An 18384-nucleotide genomic window follows, 5' to 3' on the forward strand; every position below is an offset into this window, starting at 1 on the left:
GGGCCCCAGGGTTCCAGTGTAGCTAACTGCCGCGCTCAGGGGCAGAATGACATATTTTACCTTGTCAGCGCGAGTTCCGATCCAGCAATCTTTCGGTTACTGGCCCAACGATTCCTAACCACTAGGCTACCAGTGCGTATTCATTTTAGTAGGCTGTGCAATACAAAAGGAGAATAAAAAACTATTAAAGTATCTCATAAGTCTTGAAAAGTATGACCTATATCATCCTTCAATCACTATACAAGGGTTAGAAACTACAGACTTCATGGAACTTTAAAACACTGGCAGTTTGTCTACTTCACTTCTTAGTCTCCTCTGATCACCTCCAGACAGCTCAGTAAATAAAACAAATGCTGACAATACTGATGTCAAACCATGCAAGTGTCAGTAGCATGAAATAACATCTACCTTCTCTCATTGAAAACAGTTCATCATGAAACAGTTCTACTGCAACTTTTCATACACAGTGGAAGTTGGAATGAACAACAAACTTAGATAGATAGAACCTGCTCTTACCATGAGAAACAGATTCCCCAATCTTCTCCTCCTCTTCTTCATCTTTAATGTTGACATTCAGCTCCAGTGTTTGACTGCAGTCTTCCAGCTTCCACTGATGCCATCTGGATCCTGCAGGTGCAAACTGGGCTCCACTGTCTAAATCAGGACCCAGTGACCCTGGTTTGGAGTCAGTGTGGAAGGAGAGGCAGGCTGGGTTTGTCGTCACTGTTGATGTTACCAGCCTCAGGCTTAATCTAGATCAGCCAGTAGTAAGAGAGAAGATACAAAGATAGTCTTGACAGTTCTGGCACATTCTTAATTCTCCTAAAAATATGTTTATATTTGTGCAGAATCTTGTTGAACTAATATTCTATAAGAGGAACATGAAGGCTCAAACAGTAGACATTTGAGATGGTACTCATTTTGGGTGAGCTACTGTTTATATTTAGGCACTGATCTCATTTCAATACATTTGAGCTAAAACTTAACCGTGTAGAAAAAACATAAATTATTCAAATTTAGTAAAGTATACGGTTTTTTTAGGCTACACAACTCCAAACACTTAATCTATAGTAGATTTCACGGTTTTACATAAAACAAAAAAATGTAGTAAAGGTTGCAGTATGTTGTTTGACGCAGCAACGATGTACTATTTTACCAGCTTGTCAATGTATTATTCAATCAAAACGTATTTGACGTTCACACCATAGTAACATTTATAGATAAAGATAATTGAAATGTCACAGACCTATTAGCCAGGTGTGTGCCTGTAAAATCATGTAATCAATTGAATTTAGCTCCAAAACAGGTTGAAACCGTAAAAGTGTATCTCTGAAATACCCTCACTGTCTGCTGAAGTCCGTTGATGCAGACCAGTGGAAAACCGCCAAGGGTTTACCATCTCGTGAATTTGAAAAAACCAAAAACGAATGTTAAACGAACCCAGAAATCTCAAATAAATTGATCCTAAATAAAATTGTTGAAGAAATGATATAGGAACCCTCATTTAACTATATCTCTATGCGACCAAGTGATCACGTTCAAATCCACACAGTCTGAAGTCTCGCGTTTTTACGTCTCTGGGTTTAGAAACTGGTAGTGGGGAAACAGGAAGTTCCGCTCAGGCGCGCATCATTCTTCGCAATCAAGGAAACGCCAGAATTGTGCAGTCGAGACGACTACTTCTGTGTCCTTTTCAAATGTATGTCTACTGGTATGTAATAGCACGTTATAATATCGAAAGAACATGTCATAACATGCCATTCAACAAATGCGTCAATGTATTATCTCGTTTGATAAAGGTTTTATGTGCTATGTTTTGTGTCAAACCGTGTGAGTGAACGTGATCACTTGTCACATAGAGACTTTAGGTTAGTCTGAGGGGATGTATATCATTTCTTCAAGGTCATTTTTATTTAGGATCAATTTATTTGAGATTTCTGGGTTCGTTTAACATGTCGTTTTTGGTTTTGTGTAAAATTCACGAGATGGTAAAATAGCGGTTTCCACTCGGTCTGCATCAACGGACTTCAGTGCAGACAGTGAGGGTGCAGCAGAGATACACTTTTACGGTTTCACCACTGTTTTGGAGCTAAATGTAATGATTATCAGTTTTTTACATGTGTACTAATATTCAGACATATTAAGTTATCTTTATCTATAAATGTTACTATGGTGTGAACGGAAATACTTTTTGATTGGAATAATACAGTGACAAGGTTATTCAGGAAAATAGTACATCGTGCTGCCTACAACATACTGCAACCTTGTACTACATTTTTTTGTCATTTATGTGAATTCAGGAAATCTACTATAGATTAAGTGTGTTTAGAGTTGTGTAGCCTAATTTAAAGTGTATACTTTGCCTAATGTGAATGAATTCGTGTTTTGTTCTCAATGCTTAGTTACCAGATCTATTGAAATGAGATCAGTGCTTGACTTGGACAGGAGCTCATCAGAGCTGAGTACCATCACCTCAAATGTCTACTGTTTGAGCTCATGTTCCTCTTATAGAATATTAGTTCAACAGTATTGTGGAGCTCCTGCACCTAAATATAAACCATATTTTTAGAGAATTAAGAATGTGCCAGAACTGTCAAGACTAACTTTTGTATCTTTCTCTATTACTACTGGCTGACTCAGATTAAGCCTGAGGCTGGTAACATCAACAGTGAGGACAAACCCAGCCTGCCTCTCTCCTTCCACACCGAGTCCAAACCTAGGGTCACTGGGTCCTGATTGTGACAGTGGAGCCCAGTTTGCACTGCAGGATCCAGAGATGGCATCAGTGAAGCTGGAAGACTGCAGTCAAACACTGGAGCTGAATGTCAACATTAAAGATGAAGAAGAGGAGGAGAAGATTGGGGAATCTGTTTCTCATGGTAAGAGCAGGTTCTATCTATCTAAGTTTGTTGTTCATTCCAACTTCCCACTGTGTATGAAAAGTTGCAGTAGAACTGTTTCATGATGAACTGTTTCAATGAGAAGGTAGATGTTATTTCATGCTACTGACACTTGCATGGTTTGACATCAGTATTGTCAGCATTTGTTTTATTTACTGAGCTGTCTGGAGTGATCAGGGAGGAGACTAAAGAAGTGAAGTAGACAAACTGCCAGTGTTTTAAAGTTCTATGAATATAGTCTGTAGTTTCTAACCCTTGTGATAGTGATTGAAGGATGATATAGGTCATACTTTTCAAGACTTATGAGATACTTTAATAGTTTTTTATTCTCCTTTTGTATTGCACAGCCTACTAAAATGAATACGTACTGGTAGCCTAGTGGTTAGAACGTTGGGCCAGTAACCGAAAGATTGCTGGATCGAATCCTTGAGCTGACAAGGTAAAAATATGTCATTCTGCCCCTGAGCACGGCAGTTAACACACTGAACCCCGGGCCCCAGAGCACGGCAGTTAACACACTGAACCCCCCTGGCACGCAGTTAACACACTGAACCCGGGCCCTGAGCACGGCAGTTAACACACTGAACCCCGGGCCCCTGAGCATGGCAGTTAACACACTGAACCCCGGGCCCCTGAGCACGGCAGTTAACACACTGAACCCCGGGCCCCTGAGCACGGCAGTTAACACACTGAACCCCGGGCCCCAGAGCACGGCAGTTAACACACTGAACCCCGGGCCTCTGAGCACGGCAGTTAACACACTGATCCCCGTGCGCTAGAGACGTGGATGTCGATTCTGGCAGCTCCCCGCACCTCTCTGATTCAGAGGGGTTGGGTTAAATGTGGAAGACACACTTCAGTTGAATGCATTCAGTTGTACAACTGACTAGGTATCCCCTCTCCCATTCAGAAAGAATTTAGACCCCTTGACTTTTCCCACATTTTGTTTTCGTTACAGCCTTATTTTAATATGGATTAAATAAAAAAATCCTCATCAATCTACACACAATATCCCATAATAACCAAGCAAACACCGGTTTTGGAAATGTTTTCACATTTTCTAAAATAAAAAAAAAAAAACAGTAATATCTTATTTATGTAAGTATTCAAATCCTTTGCGATGAGACTTAACATTGAGCTCAGGTGCATCCTGTTTCCATTGATCATCCTTGAGATGTTTCTTCAACTTGATTGGAGACCACCTGTGGAAATTCAATTGATTTGACATGATTTGTAAAGGTACACACCTGGCTATACAAGGTCCCACAGTTTACAGTGCATGTCAGAGCAAAAACCAAGCCATGAGGTCGAAGGAATTGTCCATAGAGCTCCATGAAAGGAAATATTCACAAGCTGGTAAAATGGCAGCGCCCACTCGGTCTGCGTCAACGGACTTCAGTGAGGGTGCAGCAGGAGACCATTTTTACGGTTGCACTACTTTTTTGAATCTAAATGTAACAACTCGGTTTTCTACATGTGTAATAATATTCAGACACATTTGTCCGTAGAGCTCCATGAAAGGATTATGTTGAGGCACAGATCTGGGGGAGGGAACCAAAACATTACTGCAATGATGGCCTACCCCGACCTGACCCAGACTATGCTGGCCAATTGCCAGAAGCCCTATGGGACTCCCAATCATGTCCAGTTGTGATATAGCCTGGAATCGAACTAGGGTCTTTAGGGATGCATCTTGCACTGAGATGCAGTGCCTTAGACCGCTGCACCACTCGGGAGACCCTGGAAGCGTTGAAGGTCCCCAAGAACACAATGGCTTCCATCAATCATTATTTTTATTTATATATATATATATATATATATATATATAGTTCCAAGTAGGAAAATCAACAGAAATACAATTTTTCTTTTCTGTTTTTCCCCAACATGAAGATAGACGAACATAACAACCAAACAAATAAATAAAAAGTACAATATGCAGTTGTAGATGATGTAGATTACGCTTCGACTACAGTCAATATTCACAAAGAAAAGACAAAGAAAAAAGAGGTTTTTATAAATGTTTTCATGAGATGCAGTGCTTCCAGCCCCTTGAAGCGTTGAAGGTCCCCAAGAACACAGTGCCCTCATCATTATTTTTTTTAACACGTATATTTATTAGTTCCATGTAGAACAATTACATAAATACAATTGTATTTTCTCTTTTCACCCCCCAACCAAAGAGAGATGAAAACATAACAACCAAACATAAAGAAATCCAATAATATAAATAAATAAAGTATAATATACAGTTGTAGATAATGAAGATTACTCTTCGACTAGAGCCAATATTCACATAAAATATAGAGAATATACAGATTTACAGTTCCAATGCTTCTACAATATCATCAGTTTGCAAAAACTCATTAAACAGATCTCAAATATTATGAAACTCTGGGGCTTTCTTTTTCACTATATAAGTACATTTTTCAAAAACCAGGCTTGACGTGAATTATTTTAACCAATGACCAAGGGAGGGGGAACTGACATACTTCCAGTGGAGAGCAATTGAACGTCTAGCTTGTAATAGACAGAGGTCAAACATTTTTTAAATTTTCCCTCCTATGTAAAGAGATATTCTCTGGGTAAAGATTTAGGAGGCATAGTTTATGGATTAGTGGCATTGGGGTAGAGGTCATCTCAGAGATATAGCGCAGTACTGAGCTCCAAAACATTTGTATCTCAGCACATTCCTCCAGGCAATGATACAAGGTGCCTTGAACACACAGGTCTGGGTTATTAGGGTCAAATTTCAAAATAATTTGCAAATAAAGTCATTAAAAATCCTACAATGTGATTTTCTGGATTTTTTTTCTTCTCATTTTGTCTGTCATAGTTGAAGTGTACCTATGATGAAAATTACAGGCCTCTCATCTTTTAAGTGAGAACTTGTTGGTGGCTGACTAAATACTTTTTTTTGCCCCACTGTACATCTGAGATGAGTAATGCATTATATTAAGGCATTGTTTAAAGTGGCTGAGCATTTCCATCAATTCCCATTATTAAAGTGGCTGGAGTTGAGTCAGTGTGTTGGCAGCAGCCACTCAATGTTAGTGGTGGTTGTTTAACAGTCTGATGGCCTTGAAATAGAAGCTGCATCTGTCAGTCCCTGCTTTGATGCACCTGTGACTTTCTGGTGACAACAGGCAGTGGCTCGGGTGGTTGTTCTTCTTTAGCTTCCTGACCTCGGGTGGTGTAGGTGCCCCCGGATGTTGAGACCTCACTACCCTCTGGTGAGCCTTATGGTTGTGGGCTGAGCTGCTACAGCCCGACAGGATGCTCTCGATTGTGCATCTGTCGAAGTTTGTGAGTGCTTTTGGTGACAAGCCGAATTTCTTCAGCTTCCTGAGGTTGAAGAGGCGCTGCTGCGCTGTCTGTGTGGGTGGACCAATTCAGTTTGTCCGTGATGTGTACGCTGAGGAACTTAAAACTTACTACCCTCTCCACTACTGTCCCATCGATGTGGATAGGGGGGTGCTCCCTCTGCTGTTTCCTGAAGTCCACAATCATCTCCTTTGTTTTGTTGATGTTGAGTGTGAGGTTATTTTCCTGACACCACACTCCGAGGGCCCTCACCTCCTCCCTGTAGGCCGTCTCGTTGTTGCTGGTAATCAAGCCTACCACTGTAGTGTCGTCCGCAAACTTGATGATTGAGTTGGAGGCGTGCATGGCCACGCAGTCGTGGGTGAACAGGGAGTACAGGAGAGGGCTCAGAACGCACCCTTGAGGGGCCCCAGTGTTGAGGATCAGCGGGGTGGAGATGTTGTTACCTACCCTCACCACCTGGGGGCGGCCCATCAGGAAGTCCAGTACCCAGTTGAAGACGAGTTTGGAGGGTACTATGGCGTTAAATGCTGAGCTGAAGTCGATGAACAGCATTCTCACATAGGTATTCCTCTTGTCCAGATGGGTTAGGGCCTATTTGGACCTATTTGGGCGGTAAGCAAATTGGAGTGGATCTAGGGTGTCAGGTAGGGTGGAGGTGATATGGTCCTTGACTCTAGTCTCTCAAAGCACTTCATGATGACGGAAGTGAGTGCTACGGGGTGATAGTCGTTTAGCTCAGTTACCTTAGCTTTCTTGGGAACCGGGACAATGGTGACCCTCTTGAAGCATGTGGGAACAGTAGACTGGGATAAAGATGGATTGAATATGTCCGTAAACACACCAGCCAGCTGGTCTGCGCATAATCTGAGGACGCGGCTGGGGATGCCGTCTGGGCCTGCAGCCTTGCGAGGGTTAACACGTTTAAATGTTTTACTCACATCGGCTGCAGTGAAGGAGTGTCAGCAGGTTTTGGTTGCGGGCCGTGTCAGTGGCACTGTATTGTCCTCAAAGCGGGCAAAAAAGTTATTTAGTCTGTCGGAGAGCAAGACATCCTGGTCCGTGACGGGGCTGGTTTTCTTTTTGTAATCCGTGATTGACTGTAGACCCTGCCACATACCTCTTGTGTCTGAGCCGTTGAATTGTGACTACTTTGTCTCTATACTGACGCTTAGCTTGTTTGATTGCCTTGCGGAGGGAATAGCTACACTGTTTGTATTCGGTCATGTTTCCGGTCACCTTGCCCTGGTTAAAAGCAGTGGTTTGTGCTTTCAGTTTCACGAGGATGCTGCCATCAATCCACGGTTTCTGGTTTGGGAATGTTTTAACCGTTGCTATGGGAACGACATCGTCAATGCACTTTCTAATATACTCGCTCACCGAATCAGCGTATTCGTCAATGTTGTTGTAGGAAGCAATGCGGAACATATCCCAGTCCACGTGATCGAAGCAGTCTTGAAGCGTGGAATCAGATTGGTCGGACCAGCGTTGAACAGACCTGAGCGCGGGAGCTTCTTGTTTTAGTTTCTGTCTGTAGGCAGGGAGCAACAAAATGGAGTCGTGGTCAGTTTTTCCCGAAAGGAGGGCAGGGGAGGGCCTTATATGCGTCGCGGAAGTTAGAATAGCAATGATCCAAGGTTTTACCAGCCCTGGTTGCGCAATCGATATGCTGATACAATTTAGGGAGTCTTGTTTTCAGATTAGCCTTGTTAAAATCCCCAGCTACAATGAATGCAGCCTCAGGATATGTGGTTTCAAGTTTGCAAAGAGTCAAATAAAGTTTGTTCAGGGCCATCGATGTGTCTGCTTGGGGGGGGAATATATACGGCTGTGATTATAATCGAAGAGAATTCCCTTGGTAGATAATGCGGTCGACATTTGATTGTGAGGAATTCTCATTTTTTAATTTTTTAAAATTTATTTCACCTTTATTTAACCAGGTAGGCTAGTTGAGAACAAGTTCTCATTTACAACTGCGACCTGGCCAAGATAAAGCATAGCAGTGTGAACAGACAGCAACAGAGTTAATAACACAGTAGAAAAGTCAATAACACAGTAGAAAAAAAAGAGTATATACATTGTGTGCAAAAGGCATGAGGAGGTAGGCGAATAATTACAATTTTGCAGATTAACACTGGAGTGAAAAATTATCAGATGGTCATGTGCAGGTAGAGATACTGGTGTGCAAAAGAGCAAAAAAGTAAATAAATAAAAACAGTATGGGGATGAGGTAGGTAAATTGGGTGGGCTATTTACCGATGGACTATGAACAGCTGCAGCGATTAGTCAGGTGAACAGAAGGACTTGAGTTCCTGTATGTTGTTGTGATCACACCACGTCTCGTTAATCATAAGGCATACGCCCCCGCCCCTCTTCTTACCTGAAAGATGTTTGTTTCTGTCGGCGCGATGCGTGAAGAAACCAGCTGGCTGCACCGATTCCGTTAGCGTCTCTCGAGTGAGCCATGTTTCCGCGTAGCAAAAAACGTTAGTCTCTGATGTCTTTCTGGAATGCTACCCTTGCTCGGATTTCATCAACCGTGTTGTCAAGAGACTGGACATTAGCGAGTAGTATACTAGGGAGTGGTGTGCGATGTACCCGTCTCCGGAGCCTGACCAGAATACCGCTTCGTTTGCCTCTTTTACGACGTCGTTGTTTTGGGTCGCAGGCTGGGATCCATTCCGCTGTTGTCATATCGATCCCGTTAACTTTTTAGGGTTGTAATCCCGTTAAGGTATTATCACGTTTGGTAAAGGTTTGATGTTTTATTTTTGTGTGGAACCGAGTGATTGTGATCAACTATTTTACAAGTCACATAGCTAGAAGCTTTTGGTTTGTCTGAATAAATGTACATAATTTCCTCAATGTAGTTTTAATAAAGAATACAAGTATTTGAGCTTTCTGAGTTTGTTTAGCATGTTATTCATTTTGTGTCAAATTCGCGAGCTGGTAAAATGGAGCTGTCCACTCTGTCTGCTCCAACAGACTTCAGTGCTGGTGCAGAGAGACAATTTCATGGTCACACTCCAGTTTTGAAGCTGAATGTAATGATCATCAGTTTTCTACATGTGTACTAATATTGAGACACCTTCAGTTATCTTTATCTATAAATGTTACTATGGTGTGAAGAGAAAATACAATTGGTTTTTGATTAAAATAATACAGTGAAGACCAGGTTAACTAAACTTATACTAAATGTTTTTTTTGCCATTTATGTGAATTGGGGAAATCTACTTTAGTTTAAGTGCACTTACTTTGTGTAGACTAATTTTAAAGTGTGTACTTTGTGTGATATGAATGTTTTGTTGTCAATGCTTAGCTACCTGATCCATTGAAATTAGATCAGTGCTTGACTTGGACAGGAGCTCACTGGAGCAGAGAACCGTTACCTCAAATGTCTACTGTTTGAGCTCATGTTCCTATCAAGGCTTTGGATAACGTGACTCCTGGGAAGTGCTGCGTCTACCAGGAGATTTATCGCACAATTCCCCCGTCGATGGGGTGGTAATTGAGTCAAATCGGTATATTCAGAGGGGATGCGCACGGTGGAGACCTGGTCTCGGCTTTCCACTGTAGTAGCACCGATGGAAACCCCTACTCACCTGGGTTGACACGAGAGTGTCCCGACAGACGTCCTCGCACCTGCTGCCTCGACTCCCAGAGGAACCTTCCCAGCACCGACCGGCAGTGTGCCCTCTGCGGCCACAGATGGTGCATGGAATGGCCCCGCCTCCGGTCGCCCTAAGTGCAGCACCTCCCAGCTCCATGGGCGTCGGAGTGGTGGTGCTGGGGGATGGAATCGACGGACCCCGATCTGGATGTCCGCGGGTAGCCAGCACGTTATCCAGCCGGACGGACAGGTCCACCAGCTGGTTGAATGTGAGAGTGGTGTCCCTGCAGTCCAACTCCCGACGGACGTCCTCGCGCAGACTGCACCGCTAGTGATCGATCAGGGCCCTGTCATTCCATCACAAACTCCTGTGCGCTCCTCGTCCCCTGCCTCAGGTGTACGAGACGTGAAATCCCAAAGTGGTCCAACAAGCTGCTTCTTCCCCCACATAAGGCGTTGGCCCACTCCAGGGCCTTCCCTGAGAATCAGGAAACGAGGGCGATACTTAGCCCGGCAACAAAATACCAGCCATCAGATACAGCCATCAACATAGAACTAACATGCACACATACATGTGGGAAACAGAGGGTTAAATACTGAACATGTAATGGATCGGCGATGACTAGAAGACCGGTGACGTCGACAGCAGAGCGTCGCCCGAACAAGGAGAGGGATCGACTTCGGCGGAAGTCGGGGCAGTTCCTCTTATAGAATATTAGCTCAACAGTATTGTGGAGCTCCTGTGCCTAAATATAAACAGTACCAGCACCCATTTCAGTCCAAGTCAAGCACTGAATAAGATAATTGAACATATAATATATTTTTAGAGAGTAAAGAAAGTGCCAGAACTGTCAAGACAATAACATTTGTTTCTGTTTCTCATTGTTACTACAGGACTAGAATTAAGTCTGAGGCCGGTAACATCAACAGTAACGACAAACCCAGCCTGCCTCTCTCCTTCCACACTGAGTCCAAACCCACAGTCACTGGGTCCTGATTGTGACAGTGGAGCCCAGTTTGCACTGCAGGATCCAGAAATGGCATCAGTGAAGGTGGAAGACTACAGTCAAACACTGGAGCTGAATGTCAACATTAACGATGAAGAAGAGGAGGAGAAGATTGGGAAATCTGTTAATCATGGTAAGAGCAGGTTCTATCTAACTAAGTTTGTTGTTCATTCCAACTTCCCACTGTGTATGAAAAGTTACAGTAGAGCTGTTTCATGATGAACTGTTTCAATGAGAAGGTAGATGTTATTTCATGCTACTGACACTTGCATGGTTTGACATCAGTATTGTCAGCATTTGTTTTATTTACTGAGCTGTCTGGAGTGATCAGAGAGTAGACTAAAGAAGTGAAGTAGACAAACTGCCAGTGTTTAAATTTCTATGAAGTGAGTCTGTGTCCTTTCTAACCCTTGTTATAGTGAATGGATGTTGATATGAAATGAGTCTGTGTAGTTACTAACCCTTGTTATAGTGAATGGATGTTGATATGAAATGAGTCTGTGTAGTTACTAACTCTTGTGATAGTGAGTGGATGTTGATATGAAATGAGTCTGTGTAGTTACTAACTCTTGTGATAGTGAGTGGAGGATGATATGAAATGAGTCTGTGTAGTTACTAACCCTTGTTATAGTGAGTAGAGGATGACAAGCCCCTTTTTTTAGCTTTCACCTCTTACCCACTTTTAGAATAGTTTTATTCCCCTGTATTGTACAGGCTCCTGATATGAATACATATGTCACCCGGTACAGACAGAAGAGGACCGGCCACCCCTTTGAGCCTGGTTCCTCTCTGTTTCCTCCAAGGTTCCTGCTTTCTAGGGAGTTTTTCGTGGCCATTGTGCTTCTACATCTGCATTGCTTGCTCTTTGGGGATTTCGGGTTGGTTTCTGTAAAGAACTTTGTTACAACTTATGTAAAAAGAGCTTCATAAAATACATTTGATTGACATGTATATCACACCAATTGACTGGTTGTTCTGATATTGTTCACACAGGAGACCATGTTGAGACATTCTCTACATCCAGAGAGCATCAGCAGGAAGATCACATTGCAAAGAGGTCTCACCACTGCACACATTGTGAGGAGATTTTCCCATTTCTATCAAAGCTAAAAATACACCTAAAAATACACACAGGAGAAAAGCTTTACTCCTGCTCTGAATGTAGAAAATGCTTGAAAACTTCAACTAAACTAAAAGTTCATCAAAGAACACACACAGGAGAGAAGCCTTACTCCTGCTCTGAATGTGGGGCGAGTTTCTCTCAACTGGGTACCTTAAAACAACATGAACGTATACACACAGGAGAGAAGCCTTACTCCTGCTCTTACTGTGGAAAGAGTTTCTCTCAACTGGGTACCCTACACAAACATGAACGTATACACACGGGAGAGAAGCCTTACTCCTGCTCTGACTGCGGGGCTTGTTTCTCTCATCAGAACAACTTAAAACGTCATGAACATATGCACACAGGAGAGAAGCCTTACTCCTGCTCTGTCTGTGTAAAATGCTTCAAAACGTCAACTGCGCTAAAAGTTCATAATGGAACACACAGAGCAGAGAAGCCTTTCTTCTGCTCTGACTGTGGAAAGAGTTTCTCTCGTCGGGATACCTTAAAACAACATGAACATATACACACAGGAAAGAAGCCTTACTCCTGCTCTGACTGCGGGGCTTGTTTCTCTTATCGGAACAACTTAAAACGTCATGAACATATGCACACAGGAGAGAAGCCTTACTCCTGCTCTGACTGTGGAAGGAGTTTCTCTCAACTGGGCTACCTAAAAAGACACGAGCGTTTACACGCAGGAGAGAAGCCTTACTCCTGCTCTGACTGTGGAATGAGTTTTTCTGAACGGGGCACCTTAAAACAACATGAACGTATACACAAAGGAGAGATGCCTTACTCCTGCTCTGAATGTGGAAAATGCTTCAAAACATCAAAATCACTAAAACTTCATCTTAGAACACACACAGGAGAGAAGCCTTACTCCTGCTCTGAATGTGGGGCGAGTTTCTCTCAACTGGGTACCTTAAAACAACATGAACGTATACACACAGGAGAGAAGCCTTACTCCTGCTCTGACTGCGGGGCTTGTTTCTCTCAACGGAACAACTTAAAACGTCATGAACATATGCACACAGGAGAGAAGCCTTACTCCTGCTCTGAATGTGGGGCGAGTTTCTCTGAACGGGGCACCTTAAAACAACATGAACGTATACACAAAGGAGAGAAGCCTTACTCCTGCTCTGACTGTGGAAAGAGTTTCCGTCAACTGGGTACCTTAAAACAACATGAACGTATACACAAAGGAGAGAAGCCTAACTCCTGCTCTGACTTTGAAAAGAGTTTCTCTCAGGAGTAAGAGAAGCCTTAGTCCTTTTCTGACTGTGGGGCAAGTTTCTCTCGTCCGGACACCTTAAAATGACCTGAACATATACACACAGGAGAGAAGCGTTACTCCTGCTCCGACTGGAAAGTGTTTCTCTTGAATGTGCCATTTAAAAAGACACCAAAGGAAACACGAGAGGAGCCTTACCACTGATCTGACTGTAGAAAATGTTAAAACACCAACTGAGCTTAAAGGTCATTAGAGAAAAGACAAAGGAGAGAAGCCTTATTTCCGCTCTCAATGTGGCAAAGAGTTTTTCCCAATTGGGCAATGTAAAAACACACCAACGGATACACACTTCAGAGAAGCCTTATCACTGCACTGACTGTGGGAAGAGGTTCTACAGATTGGGTCATTTAAAAAGACACAAATGTATACATAAAGGACAGGCCTCATCAGTTCTCTCAGACCAGCTAAGATTAGACACTCCACTTAATTCTCATGTCATTAAATAATTGGCAACGTTGAATTGGATCAAATGAAGAAAGTGTAGAACACTATTGTAATCCTGTAGTTTCTCACTGTGAGAGAACAATGCAGAGGAAAGGGAGCATTATAGAATGTTAGTCTCGCTTTACTGATCAGTGTGCACCTTGTCAGTTTTGGTGTGAGAGAGAATAAAGTAGACGGCACACGTCAAACGTTTGAATTATGACCCTATGTCCGGATGATGTGTGCATTCCCATATTTGGGCATCCGGTAAGGACATCCTGGTGGGAAGTGATCACGTGGTTATGCCCATATATGTTCATCCTGTTCCTGTTCTCACGCCTTAGAGTGAGTGCGACAATATGTATATAATGCCTTTGAAGTTGTCATGATGATTGATGTCTAGTGACCTCTTTGAACTGGGGGGATGACCATTTCAAAGAGTTTGACCCCCCCACCTCCTGTTTTATTGACCTTAGGGTTGTTGTCTATGAAACACGAATGTCCTGGGGTATTGGGGTTGGCAGACACCTTATAAATAAAGCCCAGAACAAGACATGTGTCCCCAGAACACTAAACAAGATTTTTTAAATCAGCATGGATTTTGTGATCAGTGGCAAAGCTGTGATGACTGTAACAACGGAAGCAGGACCTCGGTTGAAACATCGAGAAAGGGCCAAGTATCAAGCCACAATATACGATGCGCCAAAAAAAGCGGTTTCTAAGTGTGTATAGAACCCAAATACCGCCCGCAACTACGCTGAAAGATCAAGTGCTGATGTCTAATGGACATCAATCGGGGTATCGGTTTGATTACCTGGCCTGTAGAGTGAACCTCTATACGGTAGCCGAAGGAGAAGAATATACAGACCATACTTTAGGAGTGGACTACGGGCTTGAAGACTGGGCGGTTTTTCGCAAGGTTGTGTGTCCCGAACTGAGCCTTATCACCAAGGGGTATAGCTTGTTCAAGGTGCCCCTGACTCCTCAGGAAGAATAATTCACAGGGTGAAAATACAAAGAAAGAATGAACTTCCATTTGGCTACGTGGAGTTCTATTTCGGCAACGAGGAAACCCGCAACCAAAACATTTGATGGTGGGGATTTTAGGTTGCGCATGCTTATTCCTTTTCAAATTTGGGATCTAATGGAATTGAAAATGTTCCAGCTTTTGGACGCTCTCTTTGTACAGAGCCAACAGCGGCAGAGCATTGTTCATGTAAAGAAGTGCATAATATATACGAATCCTGAGGATTATGATTCAAAGGAGCCCCAATTAGGTACATCCTCAGAAGGGACAGCCTCCGAAGACAACTAAGTATGCGGTTGCGTTAACCACGCCCTGATGCCCAAAGGACTGGTTCAACAATAAAAGGAGTGCCCTTAAAGCCTCCAGTTCTTCATTTCATCATACACCATGGATATTCATACAACATACCAGGACTCCGATACGACATGGGGGCCAGACCCTAAGGACTTTATGCCTGGCGAGACCCACGACACCCCCTACATGTACACAGCCGGAGGACGTGTTTGATGGGGTAGTCAGTACTATGTTTGTGGACACCATCAAGGCCTCTGTAGCCACACTTCTAGACGTGGTGATTGGAGAATATATAAGAGAGAAATGCATCGGTTGTGAGATCAATCACCCCAGCAAGCGCCGTATATGACCCGCCAAGATACTACTTCTTCAACCAATTTGAGGAGCTGGTGAAAAGACTGTGTTCCTGCAGGTTTATACCATCGCTGGTCAGAGTCCTGGAATCTATGGGTCTTGTGCCGTGTATCCCCAGAGTTTACTTGGTAACCACGGCATTCCTACATGAACTGAAGGAGGCAATCTACATCCACGATAAACTCAAAGAAATCCGACACACCCTGTTGGACGACAATAAATACCAGGAAGCTGTGGTGGCTGATGTGATGACTTTCAGGCACAATAAACCCCAAGTGACCGAGTGACATTTTGTTATTTAGATGTAATGGGCAACTATGTGTATACGATTTTAGAGATAATAAATAAATGTCTTCTTTTGAGAGAACTTACAAATGTTATGCATCAGATTATTGAAAATAAAGTGAACGATGTATCGTTCTACACAACACACAATGCCTGGGTTAATGTAGAGCGTGTGCTGAAAATGGAACAAATCATGAATCATGTTGTGGATGATTCTGAAGAACTAGAAACAACTTTGTCTAAGATTTGACTTTATTTGTTTGAAACACCATTTAATTGTAACGTGTATCATATTTGTTGTTTATATGCTTATATATCGGACATGTGTGTTTTCAAAGTTCAGCGACACAAGTCTGTAAATCAAAACCAAATATACAGGGTGTTGCATGCTGTGATCGTTGAGAAAACTGGGACATGTATCCTTCAAAGAATCCGGAATTGTCTGTATACGTAATACTTGATGCATGAATAAAATAAAAATTCTATAATGAAAATTAAATGTCGTTATTTGAAAGTGGCTCATTAACGTTATTGTACCTCAGAGCGTCAAGAAGGATGGCGGAGCAGATGTTGAAAAACATTTATTATAATCCCTCTAACCCCGGGTCTTATGGGGGTAAGGAACATTTACAGAGAGCTATAGCTGAAGAAACAGGTAGCCGGTTAAGCCATTCTAAAGTGAATGAGTGGTTATCAGAGCAGGATGCATATACTCTCCATAAACCTGTAAGAAAGGCGGATCTATGTGACATGCAGGTCCTTGCAGATAAAAATGATGGAAATCGCTACATGCTAACGGTTACAGATATTTTCTCTAAAATAGCATTTGTAAGGGGCTTAAATAAGAGCGGGGCAGAGGTGACCCGGGCCTTTGACCCTATCTTGAAGGATGGAGGAGCCCCCAAGAAAGTGCAGACTGATGGCGGAATTTTTTTTTTTATAATACTTTTCAGAAACTCAATATAGTACATTTTGCTACAGGCTTGGATTTGAAAGCTTCAGTTGTTGAACGCTTTAACAGAACTCTGAAGGAGCGGATGTGGCGATATTTTACAGCTCACCACACACATAGATATGTCGATATAGTTCAAGGTTTAGTGAAGGGATACAACAACGGCTGCCATAAAAGTATATGTATGAAGCCCTCCGAGGTCTCTTCTGAAAACTCTTTTCTTCAAGTCTTTAAAAATCTGTATGGTTTGTTCCCCCTTCGCCGTAAGATTTTTATTTTTATTCCTAGTTGGGGACTTGGTGCGTATATCCAAGTTGAGGGGTGTTTAGACTAAAAATATGAGCAGCGATGAGTTGTTCACCGCTACCAAGTGTTGTCTTGGAGGATCGTTACAAAATATAACACTTACAAGAACTTGTGAATTCAATATAGGCATTTAATACAAACATATCAGAAGCCTAGATGGTCTGCGGAACACACCCTTTTCCAGAGCACTGGCTCTGTTTTTATACACATACAACATATGAGTCCATCCCACATGCAAATGAAGTTACTTCCCTCAGTCCATCTGCCACCATTATCTTTCAATCTGTGCTTCCTGCTTGTTCACGCCCAATAACGCCCATATCTGCTTTCAGTCTTGTTATAATGGTGACAGGACCTCTTCATGTCCCAAAAATAATACAATAATACATGCCCATCTTATCCTATGAGCCCCTTATGTTTAGCTTGTCCTTGTTAGGACTAGTAGACTATGTGTCTCTTCTCTTCATGTCCTAAAAATATATGCCCTATGTCTATAGTCCATCAGTTGGTCATTTGGCTGACCCCCTCCTTTGTATGTCCCTCTGACCTTGGTATGTCCAGCTGTCCTATGCTCTCATGGCCTTACTTTGGCTTCCTGTCCTATACAATAGACAATGCATTTTACCAGAATGGCAAATGCACTCTAAGTGTATCTTTCTCTTGTGGTACAGTATTATGTTTCTCCCTATATGTACATCTTGCTCCCACAGTGTCTACCACGCATACCCCAGGTCTACAAGTTAAAATATTATGACTGGGAGCTTATAGAGGGATCTTTTTATGAGAAGGAATTACAGAAGGTACAGTTGGGTAAAGACAAAGTCTTTCACATGGAGGAGATTCTAGATCAAAAGAGAGAAAAGGGTCCCAAAAAAATGGGTACTGGTCCGCTGGAAAAACTGGCCCCAAAAGTTCAACAGTTGGGTATTAGAGCAGGATGTGGTGGAGACATCAGGGGTTAACTTAAACCCTCATGCATGATAAATACCCCATCATTCGCATGTACACAGGAGTGCATCATGGAACACACCGGCTTCTACCTGACTCTCCCCAGTAATGCGTCGTAATAATCAGAGTTAGAATTATACAACCAATTTTCCAAAGCCTATAGAGTTATCAGAGGCCTGGGAAGTAGGTCTCAGCGAGATTACATACCCCCATAGTTGGTATAATATCAAAGATAAGGACCGTGATTTTATTGCAAAGGGATATCGGAACCTGCAAAACATATTAAGCTTAAAAAAGGATTCTATAGAACCGTCGACAGGATCGTCTCCGAGTTGAATGAACTCCTAACCCCGAACAATATAGAAATATTCCTGATCTACAACCCTGTACATAAACGTGTAGAAATCTCAGGGGATGCTGACGGGGGTATAAAGACCAGCGGTAAGTTAGCCTACATGTTGGGGATGGGTCCCAATAAATGGACGTGAAAGATAAATTATTCCCATTCCCTGCGGATATACATTCAGGATTTTACAACATATTTGTGTATACCGACAT

General features: G+C 42.6%; 1 protein-coding gene across 4 annotated transcripts; it reads left to right on the plus strand.

Moving 5' to 3' along the window:
- Nucleotides 1–1558: 1558 nt before the first annotated feature.
- Nucleotides 1559–15702, plus strand: LOC135569078 (gastrula zinc finger protein XlCGF26.1-like). 4 transcript variants are annotated; one of them, XM_065015923.1, is made up of 4 exons: nt 1559–1711; nt 2641–2879; nt 10726–10971; nt 11832–15702. In XM_065015923.1, exons 2-4 carry the CDS (start codon nt 2777–2779, stop codon nt 13199–13201), a joined length of 1719 nt encoding a protein of 572 aa, XP_064871995.1. In that variant the 5' UTR covers nt 1559–1711; nt 2641–2776; the 3' UTR covers nt 13202–15702. The 4 variants fall into 4 exon arrangements, with proteins under 4 accessions (XP_064871995.1, XP_064871996.1, XP_064871998.1 ...); XM_065015924.1 differs by having other exon boundaries at nt 1559–1699; XM_065015926.1 differs by lacking the exon at nt 10726–10971.
- The last annotated feature ends 2682 nt before the right edge of the window (nt 15703–18384 follow it).

The sequence above is a fragment of the Oncorhynchus nerka genome, unplaced genomic scaffold (assembly GCF_034236695.1).
Source record: "Oncorhynchus nerka isolate Pitt River unplaced genomic scaffold, Oner_Uvic_2.0 unplaced_scaffold_1213, whole genome shotgun sequence".
Taxonomy (NCBI): domain Eukaryota; kingdom Metazoa; phylum Chordata; class Actinopteri; order Salmoniformes; family Salmonidae; genus Oncorhynchus; species Oncorhynchus nerka.